Source organism: Monodon monoceros, unplaced genomic scaffold (assembly GCF_005190385.1).
Source record: "Monodon monoceros isolate NGI ecotype Baffin Bay Population unplaced genomic scaffold, NGI_Narwhal_1 Super_Scaffold_5, whole genome shotgun sequence".
In the NCBI taxonomy this organism is placed as follows: Eukaryota; Metazoa; Chordata; class Mammalia; order Artiodactyla; family Monodontidae; genus Monodon; species Monodon monoceros.
The window spans coordinates 81,873,771-81,898,553 of NW_021703782.1; the positions used below are offsets into that span (position 1 = coordinate 81,873,771).

Consider the following 24,783-nt stretch of genomic DNA (forward strand, 5'->3'; position numbering starts at 1 on the left):
AATGGGTGATATCTCTAGGGGCCAGAAACTATGCCAGAACTCATGAAGATACACAGGAGCACAAAACTGGGTATGGGATTTGGGGGCTGGGTATTCAACAGCCAACAATGTTGGAAGCTGAGGCTTCAGCCCCAGGTATGGAAAGCAGGGAGCTAGAACTGGGCTCCCTGCACAGAGCTGGAAGCCAGGAAAATGCAAATGTGAAACTGCCCCATGGGGAGGTGTCCACAACCTCCACAAACTCTCACAAAAGATGCATTCAGAGAAAGTTATACAATCCAAAACATGAGCTTGTTTGTTCAGCCCCACTAGAGACAACCTCCAGAGCCCCACCTGCTCCCCAAAATGAGAGAATTCCCACACCAGAGAGAGAGAGAGCAAACAGAACAAACTGACAAGACCTTTAACACCAATAAAGCAAGAATGACAAAGAGCCGAGTAAAAACTCAAAATAGATGAAAGAGAAAACAATAGCTGATACAATAAAAACTCAATAGAAGGATTAAACAAAAGAATCAGAATGAGAAACTCCCTATGTTTAAAAGGAGTTTTTAGGGGAGAAAAGAAACAGTGGGGAAGATAACAGAAATAAAAACACAGCTGAAGAAAAAACATTAAGTCTTCAGATTAAAGGAGTACACTAAGTCTCAAGCAGGATAAATAACAACAAACCTACACTAGGATACACCCTGATTTGCAATGCAACAAAGAGAAAACAGTGAAACCATAGAAAAGAATAGATTACTAACCTAGGGGCAGGACAGAAATAAAGACGCAGACCTACTAGAGAATGGACTTGAGGACGCAGGGAGGGGGAAGGGTAAGCTGTGACAAAGTGAGAGAGTGGCATGGACATATATACACTGCCAAATGTAAAACAGCTAGTGGGAAGCAGCCGCATAGCACAGGGAGATCATAGCACAGGGAGATCAGCTTTGTGACCACCTAGAGGGGTGGGATAGGGAGGGTGGGAGGGAGGGAGATGCAAGAGGGAAGAGATATGGGGATATATGTACACATATAGCTGATTCACTTTGTTATAAAGCAGAAACTAACACACCATTGTAAAGCAATTATACTCCAATAAAGATGTTAAAAAAAAAAAAAAGAATAGATTACTACCTACGAACCAAAAGGGCTAAGTTGAACAGCAGATCTTTCATTACTAACAATGAATCCAGAAGACAACAGAATAGTTTCTTCAAAGTACAGTGGCCACTCAAATGTGAAAACCTCAAATTGGTCAAGCCCAATTTTTTGGTCAGCACTTGTGAAATCAAAAGCTCCCAGTAGTTTGACTGGCACTCTCATTATTTGTAATCTCACAAACACCTTCTCTAGGAGGGTAGGAGCAGCCCAAAAGGGAAACTTAATTACCTAAGACTCTGACTGCCAACACTTCTTTGTGACTAATGTCATCCTGAGAGATGCATATCAAACTCAATACACAGTACAAAACACTTCTAAAAACAGAATTTTACAGAGGCAAAATGTATTAAATACAGTGAATTTTGTTCAGTCCAACCATATAAAATCAAAGCAGGATGTTTTTCTATAAGAAACTAAAAAAGATCTTTGAAACTTCTTATCAGAGTATATCACAAATGGGCTACATTTCAAGTGACAGGAAATGACAAACAGCAATATACATATTTCATAAATGGGGATGCTCATTATAAAATTTTTAGAACCCCGAGAAGTTCCTTGCTATTTACAAAGCCTTTTCTTGAACTATCAGGCCCGAAAGTTTGATGATGGTAAGAAAAGTACCATCAAATCTACGCTTGTTTATGTGTAAATTTTACAGGATATTAACAGTGAAATGTACAAAGTTTTAAATACACACACTTAATGGAAAAAATCCAAATGTCTCTTGACAGTAAAATGGATAAGTTACAGTACATTCATATAACAGAATATTACAGAGCAGGGGTACAAGACCACAGCCAATCCAGCTCACAGCCTGTATTTGTAAACAGAATTTTATTGGAACACAGCTACACCCATTCTTTTATGTATCATCTAATGCTGCTTTCACATGACCAGGGCAGTGCTGAGTAGTTCTGACAAGAGATGTTATGGTTTGAAAAACCTAAAATATTCACTGACTCCTTACAGAAAGAAGTTTGCTGACTCCTGGTATAGAGAAACAAAAATGAATGAAATACATCTTCGAATCAACATGAGTACTCTCACAAATGATGATGAAAATCAAGTCACAAAAAATACATATAGTATAATTCCTCTTATATATCAAATTCTTAAAATATGCAAAACAAAAATGAAACTGCTTATAAATGCACATAAAATTTTTAAATAAAAAGGTAAGGAAGTGACTAACACAGAAGTGATCTCTGGGGATGTAGAAGAGAAATGTAACTGTGGAGAAAGTGTGCTGACGATGTTCTATTTCTGAACCGGGAGGTCGGTTAAACAGGTGTTCAGTTTATACTCTAAACTACTGAAATGTTTTATACAATCATATGTATATTTTGGTGACATTTAAAAGCTCAAAAAAGGCAAATGTCAAAATGTGATAGAATGATTTTTATTTTCTTATATTTGCTCATCTGTTAGGTTTTTAAAAAACCTTCTGCAATGAACTGTTAACAGCATACCAATGAGAACATAAGCATGAGAACACTCTGAAAATTAAAGTGAAATCTTCTATACTATCCTAGAAGCTTTAGTCTAAAAATTATATAGGAGCAAAAGTATAATTAAAAACACTAGCATCTTAGAACAATTTCCTTAAACCCAAGAATTTAAAAATCCATGCTGGCAGGCTTCCCTGGTGGCACAGTGGTTGAAAGTCTCCCTGCCGATGCAGGGGACACGGGTTCGTGCCCCGGTCCGGGAGGATCCCACATGCCGCAGAGCAGCTAGGCCCGTGAGCCATGGCTGCTGAGCCTGTGCGTCCGGAGCCTGTGCTCCGCAACGGGAGAGGCCACAACAGTGAGAGGCCCGCGTACCGCAAAAAAAAAAAAAAAAAAAAAAAAAAAATCCATGCTGGCTAGTTCTAATGAAGCCCAAAACAAAATACAAAGGCTTGTACTAATAGTAAGCTCATCTTTCTAAAAGTAGAATTTTTTTTCTTGCCAGATCTATAGCAAAGTTAATAAGGAAAGCTCTCAGGAAACTTTCTAATGCCATCTAACTTTTCAAATTTGTAGCTTAAAGGAAAAAAAAAAATAACTAAGACTGCTCACCATCACAAAGGGGATTCATAAAAGAACAAAGAAAAGCTAGCTAGGTTTATACAAACTCTAAAAGAGAATTAGATTTTGGAAATATCTCTTACAGATTGAATGACTGACCGACTGCCTGACTGATTGAGGGGAGTTGAACAAGTAGGAAAAAAATTAAAGTTTAAGAATACAAAAACTATTACCTCTTTCTTAGATGTTCTGCTTCTCCTTTCTCTAAAGTGAGCAGAAAATAAAGAAGACTGTAGCAACAAGAAGCCAGAAATGGCAGCAGCGTCTCACTAAGTACACACGTATGATCCAGGAGCTTACAGATAACACCCAAAACACAGCCCACCGTGCTGTCAGGAATTACAGTCAACCCAACCTAGGCAGAGAAAAATGAGATTAATGACCTCTTCACAACAGCCCCTCTCCCCAGAATAAAACCAAACACCACTATCTGGAGAGTTAACCTTCCATCACTACTGGTGGAAACTTGTATATACATAATACATGCCATGCCACCAACCACACCTTAAGATCCTGTTTTCCTTTGAGAATTTAGTTGCTACGTTAAATGACTCTGAAAATACGCAAACTCAAGAAATACTATTAACCCAATCCACTGCCTCCCCTTCATGACAAAGTCTCCTAAAATTTTCTAGATGTTACAATTTCTACTGATGGACAGAAATACTATTATTTAAAAGGATTATTTCATACATCCAAAGAAGATCGTGATACCAGCAATCACATTTACATGATCTTCAGATTATTCAGACCAGTAAACTCTAATATCTGGCACCACCCCCACCCCAGATAATTAAATGTACAAACCACAGTTCCTTTTTCAATTATCCTTCCCCTGCCCTTTGATTTAACCAGTCATTCAGACATAACTAAGGAAAATACCTATAATGGAGTAAGATAATACTATACTTACACTTGACTGCTTCACTGTCCCAAAACCCAGATAAGGGACATCATGGTATGCTAACTCACCTGGACTCTACTGTATAAATTGTCATTAAGGTGGACTCTAACTTGTAACTGCATGTATACATGGTTTAAATCTCCTGCAAACTACTGCTGAGTTATCTTAAACTCTGTAGGTTCTGAGGTCTTAACCTTTATCCAGGCTGTCTGAAAAAAGTGGCCAGATCAACACTGGAATGTTGATCTTTTACTAGAATAGTGAATGTAGTCAAAGGGCATAAATTTCTGGAGTGGAAGTAAAAAAAAAAGAAAAGAAAAAAGATGGGGATCTTTGGAGACACAGTGTATAAGGATTAGAAGTTTGATAGCAGGGAGAAAAGAGAGTACTGAGGATTCAAAGCGGTAATCTTCCAACTCGAGGGAAGTAAAGAAAAGGCGGTGTAGATATGCCTGTAAAATTATCCAAACAAGTGAGAATCCCCGGAAGATAAAAGTTTTGGAGTCTCCCCTCACATCATTATAGTAAAAGCCAAAGGGCAAAGTGTAAATGTTGGAGGAAGTTAAAAGCAAAACCTAGGCATACCTAATGAGAATTTAATGCCAATGGGAACGAGAGACACCCACTGGCCAAAAGACAAGTCAGTTTCATGGCTGAGCTCACGGCTTCCAGTGACCAGGCCTTGAGCCTGTGAGGTGACATCCCTACTTTACACCCCAAACCTTCTGGGTGGAAACTGAACCCCAGTACGGATGCTGGATTCCCAACACAATGACACCTGGCACATGTTAACTAAAGCATTTTAAGTCAGAAGGACCTGAGGTGTAAGAGGTCTTTCATTGCTCAGATATAAAAGTAAGGTCCTGGCAAAAGAGGAGATTTTCCCAAGGTCACAGAATTAATTAGTAACAGCCAGGAAAAACACCAAGATTTCTCAGTTCTCACCTCAGCATAATGAAATTATTAAGCTTAGACTTCTGGACACTCACTCTCTCCTTGGTTATGGCAAACTCAATCTTAACCAATGCTATGCTTTTGTGTAACAGAAAAAAATTTTAAGTATATTTACCAAATGCTTACTGATGGCACTTTGCAGGATGTCAAAGCTTTGGCTTCGGGCAGGGATAACCAATAAATTGTGACAAACTGTCTGTCAGAAAAGGAGAAAACCAATACCAAATCAGAACATTTTAAGTCAAAAACAACTTCAATAGTTTTTTAAAAAATCTACTTGCTCTATATATTAAAAGGAAACTTAACAAAAAGTGACTTAAAGATACAGATGTCAAACAATCAAGCCTCATATAAATGGTCCAGTTTTCCAAATAATTCATTTATTAAACATTTACTGAGCACTGAGCTAGGCCTATTAGGTGCTATGCATAGGAATGAAAGAAGAGAAACTCTTCTGTCTCACAGCCCTCAAGGAGCTTACAATCTACCAAGGCAGAGACTACATTTCTATTAAGTAAGTGCTACAATAGGAGATCTCAGTGACATGAACAAAGGGCAGACAAAAGCCTTTCTCCCATTGGGTGGAAAAATGTAACACTGAAAAAACTTATAATTCAGAAAATACCAATACCATGTTCAAATTAATTATAATACTGCCTCTTATTCCCTAAAGGTAAAAGGAAAATAGTCTATAGGAAAAGAAGAAAAATATGAGTGAGGTGGGAATCAAATCTCTAGTATTTTTCATTTTCTAAGTTCTCAAGAAAACAAGAAGAGGGAAGGACAGCATCAAGTCCTTCAAAGAATCACAACACAACTCCAGAAGCTGATGGAATTCAGTACCAAAAATCAAGTATGCAGAAAAATCCCACGGAAAGACAAAGATAAGACTGGTGGAAAGAATATCACTCTAGGAAGAGAATGAATAGTCAAGATAAATTCAAGAGGACTGTCCTCAAAAAATCAACAGCTCTATGCATTATGTCTCTATAAAACCTCTTGTAGAGTGACCACCCAGAGTTTTCACATGGCAATTGTCTTATCTTTTTTTTTTTTTTTTGCGGTACGCAGGCCTCTCACTGTTGTGGCCACTCCCGTTGCAGAGCACAGGCTCCGGATGGCTCACGGGCCCAGCCGCTCCGCGGCATGTGGGATCCTCCCGGACCGGGGCCGTCCCCTGCATTGGCAGGCGGATTCTCAACCACTGCGCCACCAGGGGAGCCCACAATTGTCTTATCTTTTAAACCTATAGGTAACAACGGAAACAACATATCTCCAATGCCATCTTTCTACTTCGAAATGAGTGTAATGAATATTTTCACTCATAAATGATAAATCATATTTGAAAGGTCCATTCAATAATAAACGATCATTCAATCCCTTCCCTCCTGCCTCCCCTCCCCTTCCTGAACAATTCAGTTCTAAAGACACTGCATGAGGCGAAGCTAGACATCACCACTAGAGTGGGTGGGAGAGCTTCAGTGGCCCAGAGCAGGCTACCCATTAACAAATGGAGGCACACTGTCCCCAAGAGTTGGAGTTCAAATGCGATAAGGAAGATGCCTGCATGGGAAAGGGGTGGCACCAAAAGGAGACTGATTACAGGCAAAGTAACTGATGAAGTAGGTAAATATATTAAGCAAAATGAAAGTCAGGTTTCCCACCATCAGAAAAGGCAGGTACAAGAGAAAAGGAGACAGCTAGAATGAACCCAGGGGTGTTGTGTTCCTGATTTCTGTTCACTGATAGGGCATGGGAACAGCAACAGCTAATAGCAATGACCACACTTAAGAGTCCAGAAGTTGGTTTCTAAAATCCATTCTCCACTTAAAGGAAAACTGGGCTTCTTAAAGAAATACCTGATTGCAGGGCGGGAACAGGGAAAATACAACATGAATCTGTAACAATTTGTGGTACAAGAAAGTAAGGAAGTAAGCTGACCCTTGAACAATGTAGGGGGGAGTGGGTAGGGGTGCCGACACTCCATGCAATCGAAAATCTGCATATATCACTTCATAGTCGGCCCTCCGTATCTGAGGTTCCTCGTATCTGCAGATTCAACCAACCATGCGTCATGTAGTACTGTAGTATTTACTACTGAAATAAATCTCCAAATAAGTGCGCCTGCAGAGTTCAAACCTATGTTGTTCAAGGGTCAACTGTACTCCGAGAAAAATGAGGATGTATCAAAAGAACAAAGAAGCCAGCTTTCAGGAGGTAACCATGGCAAACATGAGAGTATCAAAATTAATAAGGATAGTAAGGAATTTTAACCCACTGGAAAATACAGGAAACCATACTAACAAAAATAAATAAATGAATAAATTCGAAGACCAAAAAGGAATGGGATATTTACATTGTTTCAAAGTATCTCCTCATAAAATATTATTAATAACTAAGAGGAAGAAGTAAAAAGTGGAGAACGTGGACAGATACCACTTACTCAAGTGATCAAAGTGAACGTCTAATGGGACAACTCAAAACCACGCACCACCTGACAGGATGCAATCAGAAAACCACAGCATCACTCATGTCATATTCCTGCCAAATTTGTATAACCTGATCTAACCATGAGAAAATAAATTAAACCTGAATTGAGAGAAATTTTACAAAATAACCGTCCTGTGTTCTTCAAAAGTGTCAACGTCAACGAAAGACAAGGAAAGACTGAGGAACTATTCCAGATTTTGAAAAAGACTAAACAGACATTACAACTAAATGCAATGAATCATTTCAGATGGATCCTTTAAAGTACATTATTGGGACAACTGGCAAAACACGAGTAAAGTCTGAGGATTAGATGACAGTAATATACTAATGTTAATTTCCTGATTCTGATGGCTATATTGTGTTTACATAATGGAATGGTCTTGTTTAAGACAAATACACGCATACCCCAGATATTGTGGGTTCGGTTCCAGACCACTGCGATAACATAAATATAGCAATAAAGCAAATATCACAATAAAGCAAGTCACACAAATTTTTTTGGTTTCCCAGTGCATATAAAAGATATGTTTATACTACACTGTAGTCCATTTCATGTACAAGAGCGTTGTCTATAAAAACAATGTACATATCTTAATTTTACAATATTCCACTGCTAATAAATGCTAACCATCAACTAAGCCTTCAGTGAGTCATAATCTTTGTGATAGTGCAGGGTCCTGCTTTGATGGTGATGGCTGCTGACTGATCAGGGTGGTGACTATTGAAGGCTGAGGTGGCTGTGGACATTTCTTTTAAAATAAGACAACAATAAAATTTGCCACATAGATTGACTCTTCCTTCCAACAGCACTTTACCCAAAATGGAACTTCTTTCAAAATTGAAGTCAATCTTCTCAAACCCTGTCACTGCTCTATCAACTAAGTTTATGTAATATTCTAAATCCTTTGCTGTCATTTCAACAATCTTCACATCTTCACCAGGAGTAGATTCCATCTCAAGAAACTACGTTCTCTGCTTATCCATTAGAAGCAACTCCTCATCCATTAAAAGTTTTATCATGAGATATCTACAATAAAAGTCACATCTTCAGGCTCCACTTCTAATTCTAGTTCTCCTGCTATTTCCACCACAGCTGCAGTTATTTCCTCTAATGAAGTCTTGAATACCCCTCAAAATCATGAGGGTTGGGATCAACTTCTTCCAAACTCCTCTTAATGCTGATATTCTGACCTCTTGCCATGAATCACGATTTTTTTTTTTTTTTTTTTACGAATGATCTTAATGGCATCTAGAATGATGAATCCTTTCCAGAAAGTTTCCAATTTACTTTGCTCAGATACGTCAGAGGAATCACTATCTATGGCAGCTATAGCTTTACAAAACGTGTTTCTTACATAATACGACTTGAAGGTCTAAAAGACTCCTTGATCCATGGACTGCAGAATGGATGTGTGTGAGCAGGCATGAAAAAAACAATAATCTCATTGTACATCTCCATGAGAGTTCTAGGGTGACCAGGTGCATTGTCAATGAGTAGTAATATTTTGAAAGTAATCTTTTTTTCTGTGCAGAAGGTATCAAGAGTGGGCTTAAAATCATCAGTAAACCATGTTGTAAACAGATGTGCTGTCATCCAGGCTTCGTTGTTTCATTTACAGAACACAAGCAGAGAAGATTTAGCATAATTCCTTTTTTTTTTTAACTGTTTTTTTTTCTGCTCACTTCTCTTTTTCAAAATAATTTATTTATTTATATTTTATTTTTGGCTGCGTTGGGTCTTCGTTGCTGCACACAGGCTTTCTCTAATTGCAGCGAACAGGGGCTACTCTTCACTGCGGTGTGCGGGTTTCTCATTGCGGTGGCTTCTCTTGTCGCAGCGAAGAGGCTCTAGAATGCAGGCTCAGTAGTTGTGGCATATGGGCTTCGTTGCTCCGCGGCATGTGGGATCTTCCTGGACCAGGGCTCGAACCCATGTCCCCTGCATTGGCAGGCGGATTCTTAACCACTGCACCAGCAGAGAAGTCCATAATTCTTAAGGGCGCTAGGATTTTCAGAACGGTAAATGAGGGTTGGCTTCAATTTAAAGTTACCAGCTGCATTAGCCCCTAACAAGTCAGCATGACCTTTGAAGCTTCGAAACCAGGCACTGACTTTCTCCTCTCTAGCTATGAAAGTCCTAGATGGCAACTTCTTCCAATATAAAGCTGTTTTGTCTGCACTGAAAACCTGCTGTTTAGTGTAGCCACCTTCAATAATATCTTAGCTAGATCTTCTGGATAACTGGCTGCAACTTCTCCATCAGCTGCTTCATCTTGCACTTTTTTTTGTGTGTGTGTGTGGTACGCGGGCCTCACTTTTGTGGCCTCTCCCCTTGCGGAGCACAGGCTCCAGACGGGCAGGCTCAGCGGCCATGGCTCACAGGCCCAGCCGCTCCGCAGCATGTGGGATCCTCCCGGACCAGGGCATGAACCCGTGTCCCCTGCATTGGCAGGCGGACTCTCAACCACTGCACCACCAGGGAAGCCCCATCTTGCACTTTTAATGTTATGCAGACAGCTCTTTTCCTTAAACCTCATGAACCAACCTCGGCTACCTTCAAACTTTTCTTCTGCAGCTTCCTCATCTCTCTCAGCCTTCACAGAATCAAAGAGAGTTAGGGCTTTGCTATAGATTTGGCTTAAGGGAATGTTGTAGGTGGTCTGATATTCTATCCAAACCACTCAAACTTTCTCCATGTCATCAATAAGGCTGTTTCACTTTCTTATCATTCCTGTGTTCACTAAAATAGCACTTTTAATTTCAAGAACTTTTCTTTTGCATTCACAATTTGGCTAACTGGCAGAAAGGTCTAGTTTTCAGCCTATCCTGGCTTTAAACATGTCTTCCTCACTAAGCTTATAATCATTTCTAACTTTTGATTTAAAGTAAGAGTTGTGCAACTCTTCCTTTCACTCGAACACACCTATAGGCCATTGTAGGGTTATTAATTGGCCTAATGGCAGTACTGTTGTGTCTCAGGGAACAGGGAGAGAGATGAGGGACGGCTGGTTGGTGGAGCAGTCAGAAGACACACATTTATTAAGTTCACCGTCTCATGTGGGCATGGTTCGTGATGCCCCAAAACAACTACAATAGTAATGTCAAAGATCACTGATCACAGATCACCATAAAAAATATAGTAACAATGAAAAAGTTTGAAATATTGCAAAAATTACCAAAATGTGACACAGAGACATGAAGTGTACAGATGCTGTTGGAAACACGAACACCAACAGACATCCTCGATGCAGGGTTGCCATAAATCTTCAGTTTGTAAAAAACAGAGTATCTGCAAAGTGCTTTAAAACAAAGTATGCCTGTATGCTGAAGTATGAGGTATGGGCACTCTGTCAAATAGTCTAAGAAAATAGTTCTTTGTCCTGCAGTTATAATTTTTCTCTAAGTTTGAAAATGCTTCAAAATAAAAGTAAATAAAAATATAAACACATAGATGTATACACACACATAAACATACACAAATACAGGCAATCCTCACTTCTGCAATTACAGTGTTAACAAAAACTTGCACACTTCAGAACCCTGACCTCACACTGCACAATTCCAGAACAGGCATGCTAATTTAATACAATGTGGAAATTAAGGGTTTTTTAAAAATATAAAACTTCATTTTTCTTAAGAAGGTTTTGTGCATTTAATTTCTACATTGAAGTATTTTCTACCTAATTTTACCAGGAAATAAACAGAAATGTCATGCACCTAACACTTTTTATAAAATCATTTTATTGCTATATTAAAATGTTAAAAAGACCAAGTAAAAGAAAGAAATTATAATTATTAAAATACTAAAATTCAGATTTAGAGATTCTTTCACTTCCCAATAAAATTACATCACGGAATATATTTACAGAATGAAAATTTCCATATACTCACACTACAAAACAGGGCTCAACTGTTCTAAGAAAGTGTCGTCAAATTTACCTTTGGCAGATTACATTTTACCTTTCCCCTGTTGGCCATGTCTCAACTATTATCAATGAATAATAAAAACGGTAAGAAAGAGATAGACAACCTGCCTCTATTCTGGGGCTCTTTCCTTACCCCAGTATTTCTTTACATACATGCTTTGTGGGGGGAACAAACTCACTTCAACCAAGCTGCCTCTAAAGACCACCCAAGGGTTCCCTAGTATTGGAAGCATGTTTGTGTTCAGAGTCCTTTTGTGCCCCACTTGCTTTTTCCTATTATCCCAACTGCTTAATTACCATGGCTTTGTAAAAGATATTTGATAGTACAAGCCCTCTGGCTTTATTTTCATTCAACACTTTCTTGTTATTCTTGTTCGTCTGTATTTCAATATAAATTTTAGAATCACCTTTTCAATTTCCACAAAACCATTTGCTCTAATTTTGATCTGGATTACACTGAATCTGTACTATAGATTAATTTAGAGAGAGCTATTATTTGTACAATATTGGAGTCTCCCAATCCATGAACATTATATATCCCTGCATGTATTTAGGTCATATTTAATATCTCTCAGTAATGTTTTATGGTTTCCAATGTTTTCAGAGGTCCTCAGCAATTGTTTCGTGAAATTCTCCTTTAATCTATATTCATGTTATGTATGTGTGTGTCCCCATTACTAAGGTACAGCCTTTAAGAGTCTGCAATGAGGGGCTCCCCTGGTGGTGCAGTGGTTAAGAATCCGCCTACCAATGCAGGGGACACGGGTCCAATCCCTGGTCCGGGAAGATCCCATATGCCGCAGAGCAACTAAGCCCGTGTGCCACGACTACTTAGTCTACTCTCTAGAGCCACAACTACTGAAGCCCGAGTGCCTAGAGCCCGTGCTCCACAACAAGAGAAGCCACCGCAATGAGAAGCCCGTGCACCACAACAAAGAGTAGCCCCCGCTCGCTGCAACTAGAGAAAGCCCACACACAGCAACGAAGACCCAATGCAGCCAAAAATAAATAAATAAAATTAAAAGAAAAAAAAGAGTCTGCAATGAGAGCTTATGTGTACACTGAAGACCCAACCCACTTCCAGGCCAGCAACTTAAACTAATCATTGTTTCCTTAGGACCATGAGTCACAGAGGTTACTGGCTTAGCTTTTAAGCCCCTCTGCTTTTGCAGCTTAAGAATCTGGGAAATGCTGGAGGGGATCAGGCCCCTCAGAGGCCTCTTGAGTCTCCTATTTTCTCAATTCAGCTCAGCAAGATGGTCAAAAGGTTGAATGGATTCTCTGTCCTCCAAGAGGGGCCATTTGACAAAGCCAAATTCTTATCCTTTTTGCCTGAGAGACAGCTCCAGTCTCCTCAGATATGTTGATGAATAAAAAGCTGTACATGCGCAAGGTGATGAAATTCCACATGGCCAAAGAAGCAGCAGAGTTGTGAGCAAAAGAATTCCCAAAGCTCAAACAGGGAAGAAAGATGTTTGAGTTCTAACCAGCCAGCATGGAGTGTCTCCATAGAACAACCAGGTCATTCAGATGATACTCAGAAAGAGAACCTATTAATAGTAGGGCTAAATTAGCACTAGGGCAGGAGTTAGCAAACTTTTTCTATAAAAGGCCAAAGAGTAATAAATATTTTAGGCTTTGCAGGTCACATACAGATTCTGCCACATATTCTTGGGTTTTTTTCTGTTTTAACAACTGTCAAAAAAATGTAAACAGGGACTTCCCTGGTGGTCCAGTGGGTAAGACTCCACACTCCTAATGCAGGAGGCCTGGGTTCAATCCCTGGTCAGGGAACTAGATCCTGCATGCACGCCACGACTAAGGGTTCGCCTGCCACAACTAAGAAGTCCACGGGCCGCAACTAAAAAAGATCCTGCATGCCACAACTAAGACCCGGCACAGCCTAAATAAATAAATATTTAAAAAAAAAAAAAAAGTAAACCTTGCTCTTAGCTCAAGGATGGCACAAAAATAGGGCCACCAAGATTTGGCCTACAGGGCTGTAGTTTGCTGATCCTTGCCTTAGTAAAGGTTACTTGCTCTAATAAACCACCCCAACAAAATTTAAAAACAAGACACTAAAGGATAAAGGTGATAACTCAAGTAACTTGACTGCCTGCCAGAACAAAGCAAAACACTCTTTAAAAAACAACAAAATCCACCACATAAAATTTCCATTGTCCAATATACACTCAAAAACTACTAGACATGCTAAAAACACGAAAATGTGCCACATAACCAGGGGAAAAAGCAATTAAAAGAGATGACAGAATTAGCAGGCAAGAACTTTAAAACAACTATTATAAATATATTCAAGTAGTTAAAGAAAAATGAATGTAAGAGAAACAGAAGATGAACCAAAAAAGTTGAGATTAAACAACCCATTATCAGACACAGACCTACTAGAGAATGGACTTGAGGATATGGAGAGGGGGAAGGGTAAGCTGGGACAAAGTGAGAGAGTGGCAGGGACATATATACACTACTAAATGTAAAACAGATAGCTAGTGGGAAGCAGCCGCATAGCACAGGGAGATCAGCTCAGTGCTTTGTGACCACCTAGAGGGGTGGGATAGGGAGGGTGGGAGGGAGACGCAAGAGGGAAGAGATATGGGAACATATGTATATGTATAACTGATTCACTTTGTTATAAAGCAGAAACACACCATTATAAAGCAGTTATACTCCAATAAATATGTTAAAAAAGAACCATTATCTAAAATTTAAAATTCATTGGGTGGTCTTTGTTCACAGCTCACATGGTCATCTCTGTAGAAAATCTGAAACAATCGATTATAGCAAGGTTGCAGAACACAGCATTAATATATAAAAGTCAAACCGCTTCCCTAAATATCAGCAATGAACAAATGGAATTTGAAATTAAAAACATAATATGATTTACATTAGCACCCCCAAAATGAAATATTTAGGTATAAATCTAATAAAATATATATATGGTCTTATATGAAGAAAACTAAAAAACTCTGATGAACAAAATCAAAGAACTAAATAAATGGAGGATATTCCATGTTCATGGATAGGAAGACTCAATATTGTCAAGTTGTCAGTTCTTCCCAACATGATCTATACATTCAACATAAATCCAACCAAAATCTTACCAAGTCATCTTGTGGAGATCCATAAACTGATTCTAAAGTTTACACAAAGGGGCAAAAGACCCAGAACAGCCAATATATATTGAAGGAGAAGAACAATTTGAAGGACTGACACTAACCAATTTCAAAAATTACTATAAAGCTACAGTAATCAAAATAGTGTGCTACTGGCAAAAGGATAAATAAATACATGGAACAGAAAGAGACCCACATAGTCAACTGATCTTTGACAATGGAGCAAAAGATTGTCTTTTCAACAAATGGTGCTGTAATAACTGGACAACCATATGAAAAAAAAATGAATCTAGACACAGACCTTCAACCCTTCACAAAAATTAACTCAAAATGTATCCCAACAGACCTAAATGTAAAACACAAAACTATAAAACTCTTAGAAGATAACACAGGAGGAAAAATGTAGATGACCCTGAGTATGATGACTTTTTAGATACAACACTAAAGGCACAATGCATGAATGAAATAACCGATAAGTTGGATGTCATTAAAATTAAAAACTTTTGTTTTGTGAAAGACAATGTCAAGAGCCTGAAAGGATAAGCCACAGAGTAGGAAAAAATCCAAAATATTCAAAGAACTCTTAAAATCCAACAATAAGAAAATAACCTAATTTTAAAATCAGCCAAAGACCATAACAGACACCTCACCAAAGAAGACACATGACAAATAAGCATATGAAAAAACATTCCACATCACATGTTATCAGGGAAATGCAAATTAAAACAATTATGAGATACCACTACACACCTATTAGAATGACCAAAATCTGGAAGACTGACAATACCAAATACTAGCAAGGATGTGGGGCAATAGAAACTCTCATTTACTGCTGGTGGAAATACAAAATGGTACAGCACTTTGGAAATATGTTTGGTGGTTTTTTACAATATTAAATACACTCTTACCATATGATCCAGCAATTGCTCTCCTTAGTATTTAACCAAAGGAGTTGAAACCTTATGTCTACACAAAAACCTACACACAGATATTTATAGCAGCTTTATTCACAACTGCCAAAATCTGAAAGTAATCAAGATGTCCTTCAGTAGGTAAATGGATAAACTGATATAACCAGACAATGGAATATTATTCAGTGCTAAAAGGAAATAAGCTATGAAGTCATGAAAACACATGGAGGAAGCTTAAATAAATATTACTAAGTGAAAGAAATTATTTGACTAAGCAAATAATTCCTCCTGCTATCTTCCTAACATCATTCAAATGTATTTTGTAAATTATACTCTTCCTGGAATTATTAAAATAATCTAATTCTGATTCTAGTTACAGCTGTCACTTAATCTATTTCTGATAAATTGTCACACTTGTAACTTTGTTCTTTTTCTCGGTTTAAAATTGCACAATGTTAGTGAAATGTTTAGACAAGTAACCTTATGAAGGAAGAAGTGTAGGTTAAAATAAATGTAACATTATATAATTTTGTGTTGTCTCTGCAAATAGTTTAAAAATAAAAGAGAACAAAATTACTCATTTGACATTTCAAAGCATTGAAAAAAGGTATTAATATAATCAAACTGCTGGAAAAAATGTGATAAAAGGAAAAATCTCTAAAACTTATAAAAAAAAGCATGTAGAGAAAAAAACACACATTACATACAGAGAAACAAAAATAAGAATAACCTCACACGTCATTACACACTACATTATGGCATGAAGCAGTACAGTATAGAAGGCAGGTTGTATTAACTTGAAGAGCAAATGGTTAAAAACATAAGAGGCAAAGCTAACATGACAAAAGTGGAGATAAAAATGGAATGATTAAAAATACTGAAACTATGAAAAAAAATACTGAAACTATGAAAAACAATCAATCATGATATCTGATTACAATGGAATGCTACATAGCAATGAAAAAGAATGAACAACTGCTTACACATTAACATGGGTATCTTAGTATACTGAATGAAAAAAAGGAAATTACTAAAAAATATTTCACTTTTAAAAAGTTCAATGACATGTAAGACTAAACAATATGGTTTGGAATTACATGCTAATATGGTAAAACTATAAAGGAGCAAGAGCATGATAAAATTTAAGACAGTGTTACTCTAAAGGGACAGGGGAAAAGCACATAGGAGTTTCAAAAATAATGAAAAACATTCTATTTCTTAAACTAGATTAATGTTTTATTATTATCCTTCAGAACTTAGTTAAAAAATAACTTTTAAAACCATTCAAAATTTTATAAATCACAAATAAAATTAACCTTAAAACCTTTCATTGGCTCTGGAATAGACATCTCCATTTGGAAACAGTATCTCTGTCTAGAGATTCCTTTTCCCTTTGTGATCTTTCCCTGTTAATTACTATTTCCATCATTAACGGCAATGTCATACAATTCTTTCAGAAGAAATGATCGCAAATATACTAAGTGTGGGACTTCCCTGGTGGCACGGTGGTTAAGAATCCGCCTGCCAATGCAGCGGACAGGGGTTCGAGCCCTGGTCCAGGAAGATCCCACATGCCGCAGAGCAACTAAGCCTGTGCGCCACAACTACTGAGCCTGCGCTCTAGAGCCCACGAGCCACTACTGAGCCTGCGTGCCACAACTACTGAAGCCCGTGTGCCTTGAGCCCATGCTCCGCAACAAGAGAAGCCACCGCAATGAGAAGCCTGTGCACTGCAGCAAAGAGCAGCCCCCGCTTGCCACAACCAGAGAAAGCCCACGCACAGCAACAAAGACCCGATGCAGCCAAAAGTAAGTAAATAAGTAAATAAATAAAATATTAAGAAATTTAAAAAAAAATATATATATACTAAGTGAAAACTGTGTGATCCAAATCAGCGTACAGAGTTATGTTATTTCTATAAAAGGAGAAAACCAAAAGAATACATGTAATCATTTGTGACGACACAGAAGTTACCTAAAAGAATACATTTAGATGAGCTATCACCTAACACCAGTCAGAATGGCCATCATCAAAAGACCTAGAAACGATAAATGCTGGAGAGGATGTGAAGGAAACCCTTACACACTGTCGGTGGGAATGTAAATTGGCACAGCCACTATGGAGAACAATATGAGGGTTCCTCAAAAAACTAAAAACAGAACTACCATATGACCCAGCAATACCACTCCTGGGCACATAGCTGGAGAAAGCCATAATTCAAAAAGATACATGCACCCCAATGTTCACTGCAGCACTATTTACAATAGCCAGGACACGGAAGCAACCTAAATGTCCATCAACAGAGGAATGGATAAAGAAGATGTGGTACATGTATACAATGGAATATTACTTAACCATAAAAAGGAACGAAATAGTGCCACTTACACAGACATGGATAGACCTAGAGACTGTCATACAGAGTGAAGTAAGTCAGAAAAACAAATATATAATATTGCTTTATGTGGAATCTAGAAAAATGGTACAGATGAACTTATTGGCAAAGCAGAAACAAAGACATGGATGTAGAGGACAAACTTAGGGATACCAAGGTGGGGAGGGAAGGTGGGATGAATTGGGAGATTGGGATTGACATATATACACTACTGTGTATAAACTAGATAACTAATGAGAACCTACTGTATAGCACGGGGAACTCTACTTAATGCTCTGTGGTGACCTAAACGGGAAGGAAATCTAAAAAAGAGGGGATATATGTATACGTATAACTGATTCACTTTACTGTACAGCAGAAACTAACACAACAGTGTAAAGCAACTATACTCCAATAAAAATTAAGAAAAAAAAAGACTACATTTAGAAACTAGGGAGGGAAAACAGATGGCTGGGAGATAGGGAATGGAGGAACACTTTTTACTATTATCCTTCTATTCTTCTAAATTGTACTTTGTGATAATACTCCAAAAAAAAAAATTAGAAAAATAAATTTTTATACTAAGGCTGTCAAAAACTATATATTTCAAGTAATTTCACATGAAGAGGCCAACTTAAATATGGCAAATTTTATCCAAAATAAAACTGAAATCTTCATTTAAGAACTTCAAAAACTAAAACCAAAACTTTCAGATTTTTCCTAATGTATGTCTTAACATTTCAAAGACAGCAACCTTGAAGTTCAATACATGTTCTTGCCAAATGTACACTCAGAAATATAACTGATCACATTTTCATGACAATTGTGTCTTGGCTTTACACAGATAATTTAATTGTCAGAGGAAGATTAATGGAGTTGTCCAAGTTACCAAACTAGACACTAACAAATCTATGCCGGGAATCTGGGGCCCACTTATCCCCATACAATGGTTTTTCCAATACAGCATGATACAGTTGAAAAACATTAGAAACAGTCTGTCCTACAAAACAACTACCAATACTACTGTTGGCAAAACTAAACTTCCCAATGTAGTTTTTTTCTGTTTGTTTGTTTGTTTGCGGTACGCGGGCCTCTCACTGTTGTGGACTCTCCCATTGCGGAGCACAGCCTCCGGACGCACAGGCTCAGTGGCCAGGGCTCACGGGCCTAGCCGCTCCACGGCATGTGAGATCTTCCCGGACCGGGCACAAACCCGTGTCCCCTGCATCGGCAGGCAGACTCTCAACCACTGCGCCACCAGGGAAGCCCCCCCAATGTAGTATTCAAGGCCTCAATCTCAGTCTTTCTTAGCTCTCTTCACTTACTATGGATTAATATAAAATTTCAGATATTAAATAATTAGGTTGGTTACCCAATTCATTATTTTTCACTTTTTAAAATCCACTATTTTTTGAGAGCCTATATATGTTCGTATATATAGGCACCAGGGTAATAAAAAGAACAAAGTGTCATTGGCATGACTTAAGTATTGTGATCAGAGTCAAACAAAACCATGAGAGAAATGTGTTAAACACCTACAAAAGGTATAGCCCTAAGGGACAGGAAGAAAATGAAGAGTATTCAGGAACAGAATGAAAGAAGTAGTAAATAGATCAGTTGATTTTAATAAAATCAACTGGTATAGCAACAAAATAGATGTAGGTTCTAGAGACTACCTTGTTGAGAACACTGACAAAGCAGTTTAAAAAAAAAAAAAAAAAAAGGCTTATGGCCTAGCAATTAGGAGTTACAAGAAAAGAATATATAGTCAGTGTCCTAACCAAAAACCTTCTGAATCATTAAAAAAAAATTGGCCAGCAGAGAACGTAACCTCAGAATTTGCAAGGTTCAAACCAAAATTATTTGGGATGACACAATGACATTCCTACTGGGCAAGTACCTTTCCAATGCAAAGAAACAAACTGAAGAAATAAACAGAAATTAACTAATAGATACATGTTTTTAGAGACTCAAATCCTTAGTATTAACAGTTAGGATGTTTTTACATATTTAGTTTACATATTTGTAACACAGAAGACAATTTTGACTATTAGGGTAAAAGATCAGCCCTGTAATTCCAATTTAAAACATATCAATAATTAATTTAGACTTGTGGTTTTAATTTGAATTTCACTACAAACAGTACCGAAACTTAAAGATATTAAGATTTATCATACTTATATAAATTTATTAGATATTTAAGATTTACTGTAACATTTGTGAAGGTTTGTCAAAAAACTGAACTACTTGACGAATAGTGAATATATTAAGTTATTTAAACAGTTTTAAATAGTTTGTAAAAGGAATAAAATATAATCAAAGTCTCCCTTTAAATTTACATATTTATCTAAAAGATATTCTTAAAACCAAAGGAAATGCCGAATAATCTTTTCTGATTAGAAAAACCCACCTTCAGGATACCAAATCCTACCCTAACTCTTATTCATCCTTCAACACCTAAGTCAAATTCTTCCTTTTCTATGTAGCCTTTCCTCTTTTCCATAGATGGATCCATCCTTTCTTCCCTATGCTAGACAAGAGAAAATAAATTTGTCTCTATCGTTCAAACTGCTAATTTATTCTATTGTATTGGCATAACTTATAATGAAAATACTTTTAGAAACATACATCTTCTATCCAAGGATCACAAGCACTTTCAGAACATGGACTGTGTTTTATACTACTCTGAATCTCTGAAAGTATCTTACACAAGGCAACCCTGACATACAGCAACTGTTGGTGGTTGATTAACTGAATTCTAATAATTATGAGTTTCTTTTAAAATGGACAATTACCTCTGTTACGTCCCAATGGTGTAAAAATTGATCCAAGTCAGTAAGGTAAAGCAGCACAGGGGAAAGCTGTGTCTGGATGACATGAGGAACTCCTCGAAGGCTCTGAAGCCAAGTCAGCTCCTCTTTTGAAAACCCTAATTTGGGTATAAAGAAAGCCAATAAATAAATAAATCACAAGGCAAGTGACTTCTTTTTTTTTTTGCGGTACGCGGGCCTCTCACTGTTGTGGCCTCTCCCGTTGCGGAGCACAGGCTCCGGACGCACAGGCTCAGCGGCCATGGCTCACGGGCCTAGCCGCTCCACAGCACGTGGGATCTTCCTGGACCGGGGCACAAACCCGTGTCCCCTGCACCGGCAGGCAGACTCTCAACCACTGCACCACCAGGGAAGCCCGTGACATTCTTTATTAATTTTTTAAAAACAGATGACATGTATCTTCAAGTTAAATTCTTCTTTAAGCTACCTTGTCTCCTCTGAATTTCTGTATTTCATGTGTAGTATTTTTAAAAATAAAATGCTAGCAATGTAATGTAATGTAGTAAAATTCATATAATTATGTTCACAAAGGATGTAACCTGACTCAATCTGTAATATAGCAAGAAACAGGTTTTACCCCTAATATTGGGGGCATTACCACCTTTACTTAAATAAAGGTGCCTGTGAAAGGCATCATCGTTCTAATTAATGGTAGGTTTAAAAAAGCTATTGAACAAGTAAAATAATATACTCATTCATACATATACCAAACTCTATATTCTCTTACACAATAGCCCTTCAAATGTTTTAAAACTACTCCATCCCTCCTAAGTCTTTTTTTTCCAATAATGCAGTTCCTTCAACCATACCTTACATAATAAAATTTCTGATTCTCTTACCACCTCTATTACACTTGGCCTGACCTATACAGACAACGTGCCAAAGTCCCTCCTGAAAGATAACTCTTGGAATGATCAGAATACTTGCAATGTGGTCTGACCCTAGCTACCTGCTTTGATGTTTTCAGATAACTATATTTCCGTGAACACGCCCTAGAGAGTCATCATCTAGTTTGGAAGCCACACCCCACTACTGATTCCTAATGAGTTTCCTAAAACCACTAAACCTTTTGACCAGTACTACTATTAAAACATAAAGCCTTCACCGCCATCGCAAATGTGTACATCCAAAACTATCAAATAAACGTGTAGGAGTCTACTTTTATCTTTTACACAATATTTATCTTGCTAGATTCAGCTCCTTATCAGAACCTGTCAAGATTTTTTTGGATTCTGACTTATTAAGTCTCCAAATTTCAAGTCTTCAGAAAATTTCAAAGATTCTCATCGTCATCATCCAAGTACAAAACAAAAATACTGAGACAGTACATCATTTAAAACAATAGTAATAATACTTAGAAATCGAACTTATAACATTTCTAGACTCATTTTACTAATTTTGCTTTGAGGTCAATGGAATGCAAAAAATGGCTAATTGAAATCTGATATCCTTCCTATCATGTTAAACATTTCAAACATGTTTAAAATGGCTATTCTGTTCATCAACTTTTTCAAGTATGCAATGGGGTTCAAATCTTAGAGCCAAACAAGTATGAGAGTAAATCTCAGAAGAATCTTCATACTAGGCTTTTTTCCTTTCCTTAACTTGGCAGATCAATGTGGTTACCTGTAAGTGTTGAAAATAAGAAGCTGAAATAGTCCACATCACTCATCAACCAGTCTTTAACTGAAGACTTCCATCCAGAAAATGATGATCTATAATAAACAATGGGAGAACTATTACGAGAAGTGACCACTTGAAGACTCAAGAATAAAAGCACAGTATATATAACCATTTTTCTTTATTGAAAACAAGTCTAATTTAATAGCTTAAACAAGATCCACAGTACGTATTAACTTTATATATAAGGGTTCAAGTACCACAATATGGAAAATGTAACTTCTAACTTATTTATATTTATGTAAAGTTTCACTGAAAAGCATAATTGGTCCACAAATATCGTACAAACTTAAAAAATTTTCCACACCACTTGAAAATCAGACTCAAGGAGCCAAGATAAAGTTTTGCTTTTCAGTAGTATGTTCAGCTGCTATGTATTTACTGCTTGATTTTTATAAAGTCTTACCTTGCTTACATAAATGAGTTAAGTTTAAACAAGTTCCTGCTTCCTACCTAAGCAAAAGTATCTTAATTAGGCAAAGAATACTTCAATTTAAAGCCACTCTAAGATAACTATGTGTTCCTATTCTTTTCAAAGTTGTAACTAGGTCTACTTCACAATATTGTGGCTGAAGTACTGGTAGGGGACTCCAGGGAATAGCTAAATGCACAGCAGCTTCTCATTAAATGAGGATTAGTTGGTTCCTGCTATAAGATCAGTTTCCAGTGACTCCTTTAAAAACTCTCTTCAAGGTAAGTCTAAGAAGGAATAGAGCAAATGTCAACCATGGATATAGCAAAAAAAAAAAAAAAAAAAAGCTGAGAATGATCAGATCCAACAAGCTGAGACTACTAATTTTTATCACAGAAATCTGAATAAATGTCACACAAAATTAGGAATTTCTAATTCAACTAAAAGCACTAAAAACTTTTTACCTATGAAATAATTGTATTTATTAACATTCTTAAAAGTTGGGGAGTTAAAAATAATGGAAACACTCTTCTGATTATCATTCTCACAATAAGCAAAGGGCTATGGAGGGAATATCGCAAGCTAAGAGTCTATAAAACATCAGAGATGCTCAATGGAAAGGAGTACAAAATGATGATTAGAAAACAAACTAATATCCTCTTGAACCCAGTGAAAACTGTGCCATCCAGTGGCTAAAGGGGGTAGGAAATCCATTTAAGAGTCTAGTTTGGACAAAAGACAAGCAATATATCACGCTGTCCTTAAAACTATGATGAATATATATACTGTCCAAGCCAGAACACTTCTGAGAGTAAAAGGGGATGCTATTACTAAACATGCTGGGACAAAAGAAGTAAACTAGAACTGTTCCTGGCAGTCCAGCTCACATATTCACCCTACTTAAAAACCAAGCCAGGGGCTTCCCTGGTGGCGCAGTGGTTCAGAGTCCGCCTGCCGATGCAGGGGACACGGGTTCGTGCCCCGGTCTGGGAAGATCCCACATGCCGCAGAGCGGCTAGGCCCGTGAGCCATGGCCGCTGAGCCTGCACGTCTGGAGCCTGTGCTCCGTAACGGGAGAGGCCCGCGTACCGCAAAAAAAAAAAAAAAAAAAAAACCAAGCCAAATTTCTCAGTCCAAGAACTTCTCCCTTCTCTGATATTTTTATCTAACAGTGTACATTACCTTTCCACATTTACGTCTTATGTTCCCCAACCCAGCTGTAAATAAACTAGGAGCAGAGAGGATAAGGAATGAGTAAAGGCCAGTAGAACAACACAGATGGGGGAAAAAAATCAAACTCAACAAGCTCTAAGTAGATGGTAAAAAAGGTAGGAGCAGGAATTCTAAGTACACTTTTTAAAAGATAAAATGAAGACCAACTGTTTTTTAGCTGATGAGTTTTTCACACATGGAACACAGATATTCTTTGCTGGTAACCTGCTCTTAAAGTCTCTCAGATACAGACAGCAGAGCAACAGAACAGTACCTGAAGTGAACTAGATCTCACAGTCCAATTAATGTAACAGATGAAAATCAGAAATTAAAGGAACATTTCAGGAAAATTAATCTGGCAACAATGCACAAAATAGATGGGACTAAGAAGCAAGACTACTTGCTGTAATAGTACAGGTGGGAGATAATGAAAAAGCTGGCTAGTTTATAGTCATGATCAGGGACAGAAAGGGGTATTTTGAAGAGAAAACTAAACATATGAAATAACCCAGGTTATTTCTAAGGAAATATTCTTAAAATTCTTAAATTCTAAATCTAGGAAAAGTGATACAATAATAATGCCACTGGCCTGAGAAAGCTGAAAAGTTCCAATTTTGTTTTATTTTTTAAGAGAGATTAATTTGAATAGGAACAATACATCTATAGAAAGAGAAGTCTACTAACAGACTCCGTGCAAATACTAAAAAGCAAAATTTAACTTAGTGGACTTTTAACTACAATGA

At 37.5% G+C, this 24,783-nt stretch overlaps 1 protein-coding gene across 2 annotated transcripts in view; it reads right to left on the reverse strand.

The window, feature by feature from the left end:
• TEX10 (testis expressed 10) overlaps positions 1-24,783 on the reverse strand; it is a 57,451-nt gene that overhangs the window by 4,881 nt on the left and 27,787 nt on the right. For both annotated transcript variants that reach the window (XM_029202103.1, XM_029202102.1), the window contains 4 exons: positions 22,363-22,451; positions 20,701-20,834; positions 5,192-5,272; positions 3,392-3,573 (listed from right to left, as the gene is read on the reverse strand). In XM_029202103.1, coding sequence (XP_029057936.1) covers positions 3,392-3,573; positions 5,192-5,272; positions 20,701-20,834; positions 22,363-22,451 — 486 coding nt within the window. The remainder of the gene's footprint in view (positions 1-3,391; positions 3,574-5,191; positions 5,273-20,700; positions 20,835-22,362; positions 22,452-24,783) is intronic.